Source organism: Strongylocentrotus purpuratus, unplaced genomic scaffold, assembly GCF_000002235.5.
Source record: "Strongylocentrotus purpuratus isolate Spur 01 unplaced genomic scaffold, Spur_5.0 spur5_scaffold_8, whole genome shotgun sequence".
NCBI lineage: Eukaryota > Metazoa > Echinodermata > Echinoidea > Camarodonta > Strongylocentrotidae > Strongylocentrotus > Strongylocentrotus purpuratus.
The window spans coordinates 16,846,962-16,864,361 of record NW_022145614.1 but is presented as its reverse complement, the minus strand read 5'-3'; the positions used below and the strand labels follow the sequence as shown (position 1 = coordinate 16,864,361).

The window sequence follows — 17,400 nt, the reverse complement described above, 5'->3', positions numbered from 1 at the left end:
TCCACTCACTCTTTAACACACATCATGCCATCTCCGCAGAGGACGCCCAAACAAGTAGTATCAATGTCATAATAATGGGCATGGGTATGTTTGTTTGAATTAATATATAAGCCAGTAGATTAATTCAATTCAAATAAAATCAAATATGTTATAAAACCTAATCCATATGTTCTTATAGAATCATATGTTTCTCTGTATACTCCAGATATCTAGAAGTTGACAAAGATGTGGGGTGATGATGGTGATGACAACGGAGGCCGTTTTGCGTCTCGTCCTTACTCGGGAGATGACCTTGGGAGGGGTAGACGAAGAGAATTTCGAAGGGATGGGACCAGAGGACAAGGAAGAGGAGCTGCAACGTGTCGAGACAACGTTATATGGAGAAGACAGAAGAGGGAAGGAAGTCATGATAGAGGAGACCCCATGATGGCTAAAAGATTTAGGGGAGAAAACCTCCAAAGACGAGGAAGTGACACAGAAGTTGAGAGAAAAGGGGGGAATGATGGAGATAGGGGAGCTCAAAGGGAAGTTAGAGACGAGAGAGACGGTACCAGAGGAGGCCCATTCCGCCAGCGCTACAACAGGCAACACGACGGACAGCGAGGCGCTCGGGCTAGAGGCCGCTGCCAAAGAGGGGACCACGTGGATCAGAACGCAGCTAGATCTAGAAGAGAGGACTATCGGACACAGGAAAATAATAGGTATAGTACAAAATCGTGAAGGAGTGAGTACCGTTGCTGAAAAGGGATACACTACCTTTCTTCAATAAAGACTGCTTTGCATGTTTTCTTTCCATAGGCCTATTTGAACCGCTATTCTCTTAGGCATGATAATGCGTTGAAATATGAATATATCTGTAACAGCTAAATAAGTCAATATATATATTTTTAAATGGCGACACATTTGTATAACGTTGAGTTAAAAATAGGTTTGTATCAGTCTTTAAATTTATGAAAGGGAATAGGTAAAATTGAATAAAAGATTTTTATGACATGAATATGAATCAATATAAATAGATTCACTTCACACCTGATTCTAAATATCGACACGCTAACCTAATGTAGAAAATTACTTAAAAGTGCCCAGTAGTTTCTGTACCAGATAATATTCTTATCATCCAGGTTATAAGATCCCATGAGTATCATACTGTTTCTATTTGTCATCTAGGTTATTAGTAGGCCACAGTAATCTAATGAACAAAATGTCATCCGTCGCGCGCGCCCGCGCTACTTCGCTACTGTATATTTCGTCGTCACACCGTGGAATTCTGGTGCGGAACCCCCTCCGTGAGTAGGAAGCATTTGCAATTTTAGAACCATATTAGGCGCATTTTCAGGCAGTTCCTGGAGTAATAATTATGACGTAAAATTGCTTTCTTCTTCCCCCTCAAAGAGTAGGGATCCAGGGGCGGAATTACCTTTTTGCTAAGGAGGGGGGGGGGGGGGATTTGACCCAATGACGATACAGAGAAGCGGCGAGGCGATTTTATTGTTGTTGCTATTTTGAACCTCCGTAATTGATGTTTTCCTGGCATCAACTAAATGGAGACCATAAAAAGCATTGCATGATAACGTCTTTTTAATCAATTAAGGTTGGGGGGGGGGCTGACCCAATGACGATGCCGAGCTTCATCCACGAGCCGCGTAGCGACGAGGCAATATTTTTTTGCTATTTTGAACCCCCGTAAAGTGATGTTTTTCTTGGCATCTGTATACTAACACAATGGAGACCATAAAAAGCAGTGCGTGATAACGTCTTTTAAATCAAGTAAGAGTTTAGGTGGGGTATGACCCAATGACAATGCGGATACTGTGTGGGTCTGGACACATGATGGCGTTTTCTATGAACATCACATTTTCACTTAGCAGCCCCAAGGGGGGGGGGGGAGGGGGGGGGGGGGAGGGGGGGGGGTAAACCCCCTAAATCCCCCCGTAGATGCGCCACTGAGATCTTTTGCAATTTGAGAACCACATTTGGCGCATTAATGTCCACCGGTACTTCATGGAGAAAAAAAAACGAGGCCTTCTAATTGGTAAGAAGTTAGAGAAAAGTGATCTGTCACGTCGCGAGACGTTGTATACGCTTCATTGCTGCACAAAGCACAACGACGGGGGTCTGGTACTTCACCAGTAGTACTTGCAAAATTATCTCGAATGTATGCACCTCTCTTCTATCGTTGTTTAATTCTCTTTCATGTTTTCCTTTCTCCTTAAACTCATAAAAATTATCTCTTTCCCCACTTTTTCCATCTCTTTTTTTTTTCTTCTTGTGCTTTTTTTTTTTTGGGGGGGGAGGGGGAGCTACACGCCTGGCAAGACGGACCCCACATTTTGTGTGTCGTAATTCTCAAATGAAAGATATTTTTGAGTTTGCTTCTCGCTTAGTTTGATGGAAAATAAAAAGACTTCCTCTCAAATTGGCTTGAAACATCTTTATTTGATCGTAAATAGCGATTAATTTTTGTATAAAGACAACGGGTCCTTCTAGGGTAAAACGACGAAGAAGATTGATTTCTTGTTAAAATCAATTGCATGAATAGAATGCTTTGTGTCAATTAGATGGAAGATTTTTTCAAAGTATTATTCTAAATTACAGCACGTATAGACTCAAATATATTTTCCATTCAGAGTTATGGTGTGAAACAGTTAGGGATCTGTTATAACTCAATTTCTTCCAGACATTTTCATCAATTTACACTCTGAGGGGGAAATGTCTGGTTGGAGGTCTACCAACATATTAATATGATTGCAGCTGAAATCCACTTCTTTTTCCAGCCAGCATAGACACTGGCAGGTTACTAAATGGCATGGGGTCCATACGTAGAGTTGCGTAGTGTTGCGTACCGACTACGCTGAGCGTACACTGCCCTACGCTGGCCTACGTTACTATATGCTGAGGGACGCAAAGGGGTACGCGAGATGGACGCAAAAAATTAAACATGCTTAATTTTTTCGCGTACTTTCGGCGTAAACACTTGACGCAGAAAGTATGCCTTTTTTACGCAACTCTACTGTACGCCATGCCTACGCAACAGTACGCTACCCTACGCCAGATCGACGAAGCAGTAAAAGCTTTAATTGTGCACACAGTGAGCAACCGTAAGCAAACCTGTACAGCAGGCCTACGTAAACGTACGCAAACCTACGCCTGTTATACGCAATCGTATGCTTAGGTACGCCAATTGCATACGCTGTAGGTACGTGGTGCCTATATGCACAGTAATTTGCCATCGTATGCCTGCCTATTCATAACTTACCCAGGAACTACGCCGAAGCAACAATTGTTGTCATTAATACGGGGCTTAAAGAATAACTAGAGTTGGATCGGGAACTTATGGTGTCCTTTAAATGGCAAATAAAGTTGGGTGTGGAACTTATGGTTTGCTCTAATTTGCAAATACAGTTATTGCTGATGATTTTAATTTAGAAAGTCTCTATATCTATTTCAACCCCCCCCCCCCCCCTAGAATCCCGCGGATTTTCCGTGGGTCCTGTTCTAATCATGATTTACCCTTGAAATCGTGAGAAATCAATGTGAATACCAACGAAAGCTAGATTGGGAACTTATGGTGTCCTCAGAATGGCAAATGAAGTTCTTGATGGTTTCAATTTATATATCTATTTATATCCCCCCTAGAATCCCGTGGATTTTCGCGGGTCCTGCTTGTCTCATATATTATTAATATTATTATTATTATTATTGTTATTAAGAAGGGAGAGAGAGAGAGGTGATGGAGAGAGAGAGAGAGAGAGACGTGATGGGAAAGACATAGGGGGAGATGCGAGGAGGAGAGAGTAGAATACAGGGAGGACAATCGAGGGTAAAGGGAGGGGACAAGGGGCAAGGAGGGAAGGAAGGGGAAGTAGAGACGGGTGGAGTAGGGAGAAAGTGGAGAAGGGGAGAAAGGAGGAGTTCTAGTGAAGGAAATGTGGAGACAATGTCGGAGGAAATACAGAATTAATGAGTTAGGAGAGGGGTGGCAGGGAGCGGGGATAAGGAATACAGAGAAGAGGGAAAGGGAGGGAGAGGGAGGGAAGAGGGGGAAGGGAGGGACAAAAAGGAGAGTAGATAGGGGTGTGGAGAGGGGGAGTAGGGAAGAAAGGAGGGAATGGAGGAAAGGAAAATGCAGGGAATCAGAAAACGGATGGTAGAGAAAGAGAGATGTGGGGAGCTGTGAGAGGGAATGTGAGAGGGAATGTGAGAGGGAGAGGGGAATGGAAATGTTTGGGAGAATTGGGTGGAGGGAGGAACGAAGTAGAGGCAGACGAAGCTGCGATAGGACAGGTAGAGAAAAGGATGGGAGAGGGGAATGGACTACGGTCAAAGATTGGAGACGGGGAGGGGATAGCATCTATGGTGAGTAGTAATGGAGAAGGGATACAAAAAGATAGGGGCATAGGGTTAGGGAATTAAAAAGAAACAGAAAACGAGATTTGTAAAAATAAAGACAAAATGTAGTCTGGTTTAGAGAAAACTAACACAGGGGCGGATCTAGGGGGCACGTCCCCCCGGCCAAAAAAAAAAAAAAAAAAAATGTGCTCTTACCCCCCCTCCCCCCCTGCAATTTTTTTGGGGCCCCAAAAAATAAATATAAATGTCTCCCCCCCCCCCCACCACTTATTCAGCGGCTGGCTGAGTAGTTGCGAAATTTTCTCCCCGATTTAAAATTGTTACCCCCCCCCCCTTGAAAAAAATCATGTGTACGCTACTGATTTCACCCCATGCAATTTTGTGCCCCCCCCCCGGTAAAAAATTCCTGGATCCGCCACTGTGACAGACCATTGTCCTGCCAATGCGCAAAATTACGACAAATTACGCACAGTAAAACACTGTGACTTAGCTATAACACAGCTGACAAATAGTTACAGTACATTACTGTTGCACCTTTGTAATCTGTTTTTCAGATTAATAATATGGCTTAGTTATTACTGTATCATTTTTTACTGTGACTGTATTGGTATCGGGTGCACCTCATTTCAATTCTACCATTTCAGATATGGACAGACCCAAGGAAGATACCGTAAGAACCAAGGTAACTTCGGACCACTAAGTTCCAGACTGCTCATCGAAATACTTGAGAAAGACCCTTCTGAGGCCGCTACAGAACTTGGGTCCCTGAAAGGAAACCTTCAAGCCGGTCTCAATGAAGACTCGATGGATGAGGTACGACAACATCTCTTTTGGGATGCTCTAGCATTTATGTGCGGAGCTCTAGGTGCAGAACAAACAGTGATCATGCTGCTGACAATGACCATGGATTCCAAACTCTGTCGTCAGCATTTACTCACGTTTTTGACCAAAGTCAGGCGTCCAGAAGAGAAAATCGACGAAAGGCGGTTAAACCTTTTGAAGAATGTCACCATTGTCTTCCTCTCAGCCATGCAAAGTTTACCAAGCCGTGCTTCAGATCTCAAAGTTGCTGTTACTCTCATGTCCGATGCTGTATCAGACATGGATAAAGACGACAAACGTGATGACATCATGAAGTCAATTAAGTCTGTGAGTAATCACATTGAGGACATTGAAAAAGAAAGGGATACAAAAAGACAGATGGACCGCATTTCTAAGAACCCACCCCCTGACGACTTCCGCCAGCAAGACATTCTTCCCACTGTCAAGGAATTGCAACCCGGATATCAGCCGTTTCTCCGCCCTCATCTGACTAGGGGTGTATATGCCGATGCAGATCACTACCTGGATGTTCAGTTCAGACTCCTGAAGGAAGACTTCAGCTATCCTCTTCGCAATGGGATATCAGAGTACTTAACTTTTAAGAAGGCCAACCCTGACAGAAGGGCCAAACTTCAGGATGTCCGAATCTACGAGGAAGCTCACTACATAAAATCTGTCCTTGATTTCTCCGGAATTTCACATTACATGGCTTTCAAGAAGTTACCCCATGTCCGATGGCATTCGACAAAACGACTCATGTACGGATCATTGCTCATCCTATCAACGGATGATTTCAAGTCTTTCATATTTGCTACAGTGGCCAATCGGGACGTAGAAGATCTAGAAAAGGGAATGGTAGCCATAGCATTGGTCGACCGAGAAGATGAAGATGAATCATGTCTACTGAATAAAAGTTTTGTGATTGCAGAGTCATCTGTCTTCTTTGAAGCTTATCGCCCAGTTCTCCTGGGTCTCCAGCGAATGTCTGGTCCATGCTTGCCGTTTTCCCAATACACTTTGAGCATGTGTCATGATGTAAAGCCACCCAGGTATCTCCAAGATCGGACGGTAACTGAAGACGGTGAAATGTTCATCAATTCATGTAGTATCGATATCTCACCTTTGCTGAAAGACATAGAAGGATGCTCTCCAACAATTGACGTGCTTGACGATGGTGCTTGGCCCGATATCGACGATGTACAGCTCGACCAATCACAATATGAAGCTGCCAAGACAGCTCTCACCAAAGAACTCTCTGTCATACAGGGTCCACCAGGTACCGGCAAGACGCACATAGGTCTGAAGATCATAGAGACTCTTCTCCTTAACAGAGAAGTCTGGTCAAGTAAAGAAAACCCAAGCCCTATCTTACTCGTGTGCTACACAAATCATGCGCTAGATCAGTTTCTGGAGGGGATCTTAACATTCCATCCCACTGGCATCGTACGAGTTGGAAGCCGTAGCAAGAGTGAGAAGTTGCAGTCCTTCAACCTTAATCGGATGGTTGGTCGGTGGGGAATACACGATGAAGAGTACGTTCAACGAAGGATTCGTCATGTCAAGAAAGAAGTTGGCGCCGCAAAAAGGCGTGTGGAGAGAACGCAAGCCAGGATAGAGGGTGCAAGAAATGGGATCATCAGCGAGTACGAACTAGACCCTTTCATGTCACGGCAGCATTACAACAGCCTCCTGCGTTTTTCCCATTTGAAACAGTTAAACTCCTGGCTCGTAGAGTGGCTTCTCTGTGAATGTCAATATGACAGGGATTGGAACCAGAAAGCAAAACAGGATACACTAGAACAGAGAAATAATCAGCAAGAAGAAGAGAGTGGAAAAATCACAAAGCATTATCCTGTGGCAAACAGAGCAACAGTCGAGGTAGAATATGAACGAAGTGCCATCGAGTCTGACAGAATGTTTGATGACGAATATGGTGAGGAAGGTTCTGATGAAGAGGAAAACGAAGGCTACCCTTTCCTTGGCCTTAACTTAGATGATCTGAACAAAGCAGAGGACGGTAACTTGCGGAGGTTCGTCCAAAGGAAGATGTCTGGCAAAGATGTCATCGATCCACGTGCTCTTCAATTAATGGATGTCTGGAGTATGCGTCCAAATGATCGATGGGCACTTTACCATGTTTGGTTGCACAACTATCTGCAACAGTTGAAAGGGAAACTTCCAGCAAATGTGCTTAAATTCAAGCAACTTTGTGGTCAGTTAGATGAAGCAAAACACGTACAGAAATACCAAGTCCTTCGACAGGCAACTATAATCGGTATGACTACAACTGGAGCAGCCAATCACCAGAAGGTTTTGCATAGAGTCCGCCCAAAGATCGTAGTAGTAGAGGAAGCAGCTGAGGTCCTGGAGGCACACATCATCACGGCATTAAATGCATCATGTCAACAGCTCATTCTCATCGGTGATCATCAACAACTTCGACCGAAACCGAACGTGTACTACCTGGCCAAGAAGTATCATCTGGACGTTTCATTGTTTGAAAGACTAATCAAAAATGAATTTCCTTACTCAAAACTTAAGCTGCAATATCGGATGCGTATCGAGCTGTCGGATCTGATGAGAAGGAACTTCTACGACAGCCTTCATGATCATGACACGGTGAAGCGATACGAAAGTGTGAAAGCAGTTAAAAACGATATCTTCTTTCTAGATCACGCGGAACCAGAAGATGACATGGAAGATACTCAGAGCCACTACAATCTCCATGAGGCCAGACTCGTAGTAGCGTTGTGTTACTACTTCCTGCAGCAGGGGTATGAACCTGATAAGGTTACAATCCTCACAGCTTATACAGGTCAGCTACTGAAAATCAAGCAGATGATGGATCGTAGCCAGTTTGAGGGAGTCAACGTTAATTCAATAGACAACTACCAAGGAGAAGAGAATGATATCATTATTCTGTCCTATGTGAGGAGCAACAGTCATGGTCAAATTGGATTCTTGGGGATTTCGAACCGAGTCTGTGTCTCCTTGTCAAGAGCGAAGATAGGGCTCTACTGCGTTGGAAACTTCACCCTCTTTGCAGAAAAGAGTGAGCTATGGAAGGGCATAGTAAAAGATCTAGAAGCAATGCGATCTATCGGAGATTCCCTTACGCTGCAATGCACCAATCATCCAGAAGAGGGGACAGCGGTGAAAACTGACGATGACTTCAAGAAGGTACCATTAGGAGGATGTAGTAGAGACTGTGATACCATGCTTGACTGTGGACACGCTTGTCGATTAAAGTGTCACCCAACGGATCTAAAGCATCTCATCTACAAGTGCAAGGATCCTTGCTCCAAGGTTATCTGTGAGAGAAACCACAAATGTCCAATGCTCTGCTCAGATCCTTGCCCCTTTTGTTCAGTCATTGTGGAAAAGATTCTGCCCTGCCGTCATGTCTGTAAAACGGAGTGTAAGACCGACATTCAGTCCATCATGTGCGAGGAAAAGATAGAAAAAACTTTAAGTTGCTCACATTTCCAATCTGTTCCTTGCCACATGTCAACGGCGGGACTTGAAAAAAAGTGCGAGGTCATCATCAACAAGGAACTGCAGTGCGGCCACAGAAAGACGGAGAAATGTAACGGAAGTGGACGATGTGATGAGATAATCTCGAAAGTTCTGGGATGTAACCATACCTGCCAAGCAGCGTGCCATAGAGATCCAAAGAACATCAGATGCAAGGAAAACGTTGAGAAAACCCTGCCATGTGGACATACACATACTCTTCTTTGTTCCACAAGTATTGTCAATCTTCTGTGCAACACTATTACAATAAAAAATCGTTCATGTGGACACGAAGTAATAGAAAAGTGCTGTCACAAAAGTAAATGTTCCGAACTTGTAGAGAAAACCTTGCCTTGCGGTCACAGAATGAAGATAATTTGTTCGATCGAAGTAGAAACAGTAGTATGCAAAGCAAGGTGCAGTAAGCAGCTTCCATGTGGCCACATTTGCAAGGAATGGTGCGGGGTGGATTGCACTGAGAACTGCACAGAGATGATCTCAAGAAATGACTGGCCATGTGGTCATGAGGTAATCGTTAAATGCTGCGATGAAAGCGACGCATGCTACATTGCTTGTGAGAAGATCTTGATATGTGGGCACAAGTGCAAATGGATCTGTGGAAAATGCTCACAAGGTCGTTTCCATCACCCCTGCATTGAGACTTGTCAGACAAAACTGGTGTGCGGCCACGAATGCGCCCTGCCATGGTGCACCATGTATTTCCTGTAAAAAAAAAAATCTTTTTCAAGGTAAAAACTTGCCCAGGATGCAAAAACCAATCCAGTCGATTCATCGCTACAATAATCTCTTGACAGAATCTTAAGCGAATAAGCCGCGAATCGTGGAAAAGCTACAATATGCTCGCAATAGAATTGAGAACGAGCACCTCCTGATTAGAGTCAACTCATCCGTCATGTTGGCAAGGGAAACCATTCGGCTTTTGCCACTATAATCAACAACAGAGATTTAATCAACGCTGTTTTACTTTGGGGCATTGGGAGAACTTATAATTCTTTTGGACAAACTTCATGAACTACTCCAGGCATCAACAGAGGAACTGCACAGACAAAGCATGTTTTCACTGAATGCACTCGTAAATCAGCGCGCGAAAGACCTCTGGATTGAGATGAATCGAGTGACGCTCATGTTTGATTTGGCCGAAGTACTGAGGGGAGGAGCAACAGAATCAAAAGAAGTAACCAGACTTCTCCATATAGGCCGGGATAGGAATATGACATTAGCATGTCATCCTCAAAGGAATTAGCAGTGCTAATGGGATCAGCCATACTGGCAGTGGCCTACTGACTTTTAAACGCCCTCCGCGTCTTTCCTTCGACGTAACCATGTGGTTTACTTGTGCCAAAGGACATCCTGTTTCGAATCATCAGCTGAAGAAGGGCCCGTGCGAGGACTGCGACTTAGAGAAGGCTGAGCAGGAGAGAGCCCGCTCAGAGACTTCTGCCTGGTCAGCGAGGTATAGGTGGTCAGCAACACTAGCGGGGGAGGGGACGAGGACGTGGAAGAAGAGGTCGAGGTAGAAGGGGTGGTCGCAGAGGAGTCCACCAACGAGTCTATGTCCCGTTTCATGCCTGAATATGCGATCAGAATCTTCGTACATCAAATATTGCTAGACATTTTGCAGGAATATGTTTACATTCAATATAAAACACGGTTTATGAATTCTACTGACCTTCGTAACTTTGATGTTACCCAGATGTGCTGCATTGAAAGATTGTAATTGATTTATTTAAGCTGTTATTGAGTTTATTGAGATGTATAACGCGTTAGGAATAAATTGATAACGAATTCGTAGTACACTGATTGGCCAAGGTCTTTTTAATCTGTTTATAATATTTCGGTTTCAGTATCCTTCATTGGAATTAACTTTCATTATTTGTTTTAAAGCCCCACTGTCCTACGTGTAGCTACTTGCTCCCTCTATTTAGAAAACTTTCCCAATCGGTGCCTGTTGGTCACCCATGATCCTCTTTAGTTAAGAGCTGAGTTAATGAGATAACCACCTGTCAGTGACCTCGCTTTGTGTTCTAATCCCTTCTGGCCCAGTAGTATTGACGGTCTTTAAGGGCTTTTGGAAGATATGCAAGACCTACTAGACTACAATATGCACAACAACAAGAACAAGTATTTTATGTGTCATTTAAAGGATTACAATTGTAAGAAACCGAAACAATTGGTATTGACCAAGTGAGCAATGGCTACTCTTAAGGGGCATAACATTGGCCTGAGCAGAGAAATGCTAGTTTAAGAGACAGCATCAAAGTACATGTCAACCATCATTATTGCATGCGCTTTGTGATGTATACTTAGTCGTTTCATAACCTATGTAAATATTATTTATATTTTCTGTTTTTATTTCAAGTGGATCATTTGCTCTATAACACTTGGCTTTGCTGCCCTCCGAATACTAAAAAATCACTCGACTTTATGAAAAAATTATATTCCTCCGCTATCCATGCTATCACACAATTTGTACTTTTTAGGTGCGGATTTTTTCAATCCTATACCGGCGCAGAAAGATATGTGTTTTTTTTTTAACGCGCCTTTTCCCTGTTTGATACTTGAATAGTACCATATAGAATAGAAGAACACGGACAGATATATGTCTTTTTAAGACATCAAGCAGGATTAGAGTATCACAATCGGACAAAAATTGAACTTTTAAAAAATATTGATCGTTTCCAAACGATTCAAAGTTGTTTTAGTGCCATATTTTACTAGAAGCCCTACCGCAATATCCCTTCTAGTGCCATGTCAAGTCAACTGTAGCAGTATGGTGTCGTTGGTTCTCGCAGCAAAGTGGAAATCCATTATTTTGTTGTACAGTGTTGGCAAGTTGACCGTGAGATGATGCTGTGCAATTAACAGTAGGCTACTCTTAACGGTGTCTGTGAAAGGTGAATTATAAGGATTTACATGTGAATTTTGTCTCTTGGTTGGAATTACATGAACCACAATCCTCCTAAGAAAATGAAGCATTGTTAAAAATCACGATTTACCCATTATATCCCCCAAGATGTAAATAGAAAATTGATGTGCATGAAGGTTATTTTGTGTAGCGTATTGATTGTATAGATATCAAGATTTTCATTAAAGGTTTGTGAAATTCTTCATTACATGTAGAATAAATTTCTATCATCTAATACCGGTGATCTACTATTAACGTTGTTGAGGTTAAAAAAAAAGAAGAGCAGTGTATTAGATGAAAGCCGATGAAAGAATATACTTCCAAATTGAAGAATATTTGCTGATGACAAGTACTAAAATATTGAGAAATTACTCTTTTTATCAGAATCCGGGAAGAAAGGTTGACATTATAGTATAATATTGATTTTGTATCCTCACGGTCGTTTATTATAATTGCATGAATCACAGGTATACAATTTTATAACGGAGATTTATTCAACCTAGGATTAAACTCACACGTGTTAATGAAACAGAACAGCGAAACAAATCTCCCTTTTTTCGTTTGGACCAACCTTTTATGCCATATGTGTGTGGAGTCCAATGATCTCCTTTTCGTTTGCGGTGCTTGTGATTTTCAACAATATTGATCCAATTTATTTTTATTTTGATCGTTTCGAACGAATCAGAATAAACTGATGAAGCTTATCTCCGAACTTTGTTCTACTTTTACCACAGTGGTATTTGTACTGTGTATCGAGTCAGTGGTTTCCCTCATTTGCAGGGGCGTCGATCCATCTATAATAGTATCCATCATACATACGAGACAATTAATGTGTTTGTCAGTATGTGTGTGTCCAACTACCAAATATTCTGTCAATTATCACCTCATATTCACGATGTGAGGTAGTCTTTTTCTCATTCTCATCATGGATAACCAATTGTACCTTTCAGAACAAATCTACAATGTGCTATTGATCTGACATGATAATTAATATCTTTATGATAAATAAGTTGTGATAGGTGTGATAATGAAAATAATGACAGAGGTATAACAATAAAGATAAAAACACAAAGGCAGAACTAGTAATTAATGAAAAAAGGGATTCAATGGTTAATGTGTAGGTTGGGTTTTGGGGGATGTGGAATCGGGGTGCTGCTGTCAAACATCGTGGATATAATTTGCATTGAGTTTACTTTCAGTCAAAACTTGAGAGGTGATGAATCAAAGAATCAGTGTATGGGGTTCCGGGTACTCATTTGTTTGCGTAGTCTTTATAAGTCTACGGGGGGGGGGGTTCCTCAGTCGAATCTTAGAGGAAATAAAGAGAGAGAGAGAGAGGGAGAGAGAGAGGGAGAGAGAGAGAGAGAGAGAGAGCGAAAGGGGCGGGTGCGATTTCGTAAATACTATCTGCGCATGGGCAGATAAAGGTAATTTCTGATAAAATTGTAAAACCCACCGACAGGAATACGTGCTCATGTTATATAATCATTAGGGACTTTTAGATTTGCACGTCGACAGCTTTGACTGCAACGTGTGACGTCATTTTAAGGCATTGCGCATGCGTTACGTCGTCTCAGTCGGCGATCGAGAATGCGTCAACCTTGATTTTCGTAAATCTAGTACATACATACATTTTGGTATTTATGTAGCGCCTTTACGCCTTTACGCGTAAAATATACAGTTCCTCAGGTAGACAAAGGAACATCCCTTCCCTGCTATTATGTAAAAATGTGTAGAACAGGTGTCACATGCATATTCACCCGTTCTACACATTTTTTTTTTTTTTACATAATAGCAGTGAAGGGATGTTCTTTTGTTGAGGGTAGAATGATGAACTTTCTTTGTCCGTGATGTTCATCGTGTTACTTCCTGCATGCATGTATATCGTCAAGTGCAATCTAAAAGATTTCTAATTGTAGTCAACATGGGCAGTTAAGTACGTTGACACGCATGATCAGTCGGCGTTCGTCGTGTTCTCGTCCACTCAATCTAAAAGTCCCTATTATTAATGTGTGCACCTACGGTACATTCTATGATACAAGAGGGCAAACGAAAGTTTTTCATTAAGCACATACATGACTTTAGCATTGATTATTCTAAAATACATAAAGTGGGACTTCTCCATGAGTAAAAGATCTGTGGAAATGTTGGGGTCATTTGACCCATGTGCTAACTACGAAGTGGTCTATTCGCATGCCAGCCACCAAATAAGACCACTGGCCTCAAATAATGACAGTGCCCCACATTAACAGCATATTGCATGATGAAGAATGTTAGCGGATTGTGCAAGACCATCCCGACACGTCACACCTGCATGGTGACATTGCGCAATATTGATTGAACATGCATGAGAACTGGATAGGAATTACCAAAGACCCGCGGTGCTGAAACATTCTATTGTTGAAGATGAATGGTAGAACGGAAAGGAAAGTTGAATTATCCGCAAAATAACAAATACATCATATATGGAGCTGGTGGACCTTGCACCCCAGACAATCCTGCGAGTATTTTGAGTATAAAGCAATACAAAAATCAAATATTTGATTATTTATAATCATGGAAACGAGGGTGTTGGATTCGATACGCCGCCCCGTTTTGAGGCTCAGAAATCATTTATAAAAACCCAATCCAATCTTGATGTCAGTGGACGTCTAAAAACAACGGACAGAAGTGCACATAAATATATTTCACTTTTCTTTTGGGAACCTGTCTTCAGACAATGGACATTTGGGAAACTGACGTAAATTTCCTACATCTTTTTATCAATGTCTGGATACGCCACTGCGAGGTTGTATGACACATGCCTCGCGAAGTCACTCGTATAGTAGTCTTTGTATGACTATGAAAAGAGGCTGATACGGCAGTAACATGCTGATGTATGTGAGAAGATCCTCACCTCCCGCTCAAAGAAAGAAAACAAAAAAAAGATGATTCATACCAATCTCATAATTTTGTAAAACAGGGCGTCTATGCCGCTACAGCAGTCCGACTGCCTACAAGACCAACACTATATAGTGTTTTACTGTCAAATTGTGTGTGGGGTCTTTTTTCTTTTTTTTTCTTTTCTTTCTCTTTCTCGCTTTACAAATAAGGGGGAAAAGAGAAAAATGGGATGGAATGAAGGAAACAAAAATTATTCTCAAAAAGACATGTGGAATTACGTTAATTTTGATATTCCTCTGTTATTGTAATTTTGACATTTGCACCCGATTATCTTTGTTACATTATACTTTTGACTTTAGTTATCCATTGATATTAAACAAAAAATGAGGATGATCCAATTCGTTTGGATTATAATCAATAACATTTGATTACACACACAACCCACACACGCACACATATCTATATATTCGTGTGTGAGTGTGTCTTCAAATTCAAATTCGAATTCCATTTTGTTCCTTAAGATCCAAGCGTGTAGGGTCATTCTCGATATTATTTCAACGAACGATAATGACAATCAAAGGTATATTTTATCAATATAGTTAACAAACATGTTATAGTACAAGTATCAAATTACAATAAACAGAAATGGCCCAGAAAATAAACGTACGACCACGGGCCTTTTCAGGAATATAATACATCGTTGCATACAAACCAGCATGAAACACTGTTTGTTCTCCCTCCCCAACCCCTTCACACGAGATGAAACAGTGAACATGGGATGACGATAAATTAATCCTTTTCTACAATACTTTTTACAATACTAAATTTCAGCAAGATTAATAATATAATAATAGTTGATATTTCATATGAATGGAGCCCCCCAACTACAACACCAACAAAACAAACAATAATATATTGATTTATTAAATGGTGGTACCTCTATCTTATAAAAGAGTTGATAATGCAAAGTCAAAATATATTAATAGGAAAAAAAAGCAATGTAAATGAGCAAAGGAAAGAAAAAACGGGATCAGACTTGAACTTGAAATACGTTCCGCTTGACATACATAAGACCAATTGGATTAGAGAAATAGGACGGATATATCTTTTTTCGGTTATTTTTTTTTAACGGGGGGGGGGGGGGGTGTTTAGTTTATACAGATTAATTCTTTTTCAGTGGGGCTATTCGCTTATTTTATGTCGGTTTTGTCATGAGACATTATTAGTTTGAATTTCTTGTAGTTGTTTAGGTTTTGAAAGTCTGAAACTTTATTGTAATGAGTTAAGAGCATTTTTTTGTAATATCTGGAATATTTTAAGTGAGTAAATATTTTATTAGGAAGTGTATTTCATTCTCTACGTCAGTTTTACAAAAGGCGGCATATCATATCTATTAGCGTTATTTTCTTGTACCGACTTTCGTCAATCATTATATTACTATTGCTTATTCTGAATATCGTGAATATATGATTTGTTGATATCGAGTAATAAATAGGTTTCCATTTAAACAAAAAAATATGTTTGTTTTAAATGTTTTTAACTGTGTAAGTATTTAGTTTATATGATGATGCGAACATGGGAAGCCGCTGGAGGGGGGGGGGGGGGGTGGGTGCTACAGCTGCCTTCGCCTTTTATACCACAGTTTATATATGATGTCAATTTCATGCAATATAGAAATTTCATCCCAGAATGCATAGTAAAATATGAGCGTTCGGAAGTAATATTATTTTGAACAAAGTACAAATACCGAATTTATATTCAATAATTAATAAATTTTGTCTGGTCTATGCCAATCATTGGTAATTAAACGCGGGTTTCTTGTGTGCCGTGCACTCACTAAATATATAACAAACGGCTTTTTTTACGCTTCGTTCGTTCGTGCAAAGAATATCAGGGAGTACATCATCTAGATAGGAAGATCCTTATTAAGCCAACAGATTGTCTCATCATTGAGCTCACGAAGTCCGGAAGCGCCGTGGGGGGATTTGTAGATCGGAAAAACATCAATGACATGATCCATAGTTTGGATCTCTCCACAGGCGCAGTTTGGTGATGATTCAGCTCCAATTTTAGGTAGGAAATATTGCGTACGGTTAACTCCAGTTCTGATACGGTTTAGGTTGACCCAGGCTTTTCTTGGGAAGTCGCTGCCACTTGGTTTTGCACAGGGCTTTGGGATGAACTCCTTCAGGTTAGTAGTGGACGAATTCCACTGGTCTGACCAGTGTTTTGCTATCCAAGTGGCTAAGGTGGAGTGGGGCTTCTCAGGCCGCAGCTCAGCAGCCTGTGTTGCAAAGTGTCTTCTAGGGAGACGCTGTCCTTCAAAGGCAGAGGGTTAGGAACAAGGCATTTATCTCTGTCATGCTTTTGGGCAAGCTTAGTGTACTGCGCATCTCGCCTGAGCTGAGCTGGTGGTATGCCAGATAATATTGGCAGGTTGCTGATGGGTGTTGCAGTGAGTGTTCCGCTGATTAGTCTTGTAAAGGGAAAGAAAAACAGCGGACTAAATAAATAATAGGCGTACTAACGAGAAAATGTCGATAAGTATGTATAGTTTATGCTCTGTAATGAACCGCCAAATGAAACATAAATTCAAACCGGAGGCAAAAATTGCATCCTTCAGCCTCCTCACATAACTATCGGAGATCAGCCGCCTTTAGCTGGACAAGTAACATCGGACAACGACCCCTAAAACATCATCGTCTCTAAAAATATAAGCTTCCTTGGACAATAATGATTCCATTTGATAAATTCCAGATACAAGATTATCCCGGTAGTGCTCCGGCAACCTTTGCTCCAGATTCTTATTTTATCCAAGATAATATTTAGCGTTAGGTGTCGGGTTAGGCATAGTGTTAGGGACATGGTTGAAGCTACGAGTTTGGTTGTTGTAAGAAGTTGACCGA

General features: G+C 41.4%; 1 protein-coding gene across 1 annotated transcript in view; it reads left to right on the top strand.

The window, feature by feature from the left end:
• Positions 1-225: 225 nt before the first annotated feature.
• LOC105436448 (NFX1-type zinc finger-containing protein 1-like) overlaps positions 226-17,400 on the top strand; it is a 32,168-nt gene continuing 14,993 nt past the window's right edge. The window contains exons 1-3 of the mRNA XM_030975675.1: positions 226-701; positions 4,995-8,478; positions 10,074-10,159. Coding sequence (XP_030831535.1) covers positions 226-701; positions 4,995-8,478; positions 10,074-10,159 — 4,046 coding nt within the window. The remainder of the gene's footprint in view (positions 702-4,994; positions 8,479-10,073; positions 10,160-17,400) is intronic.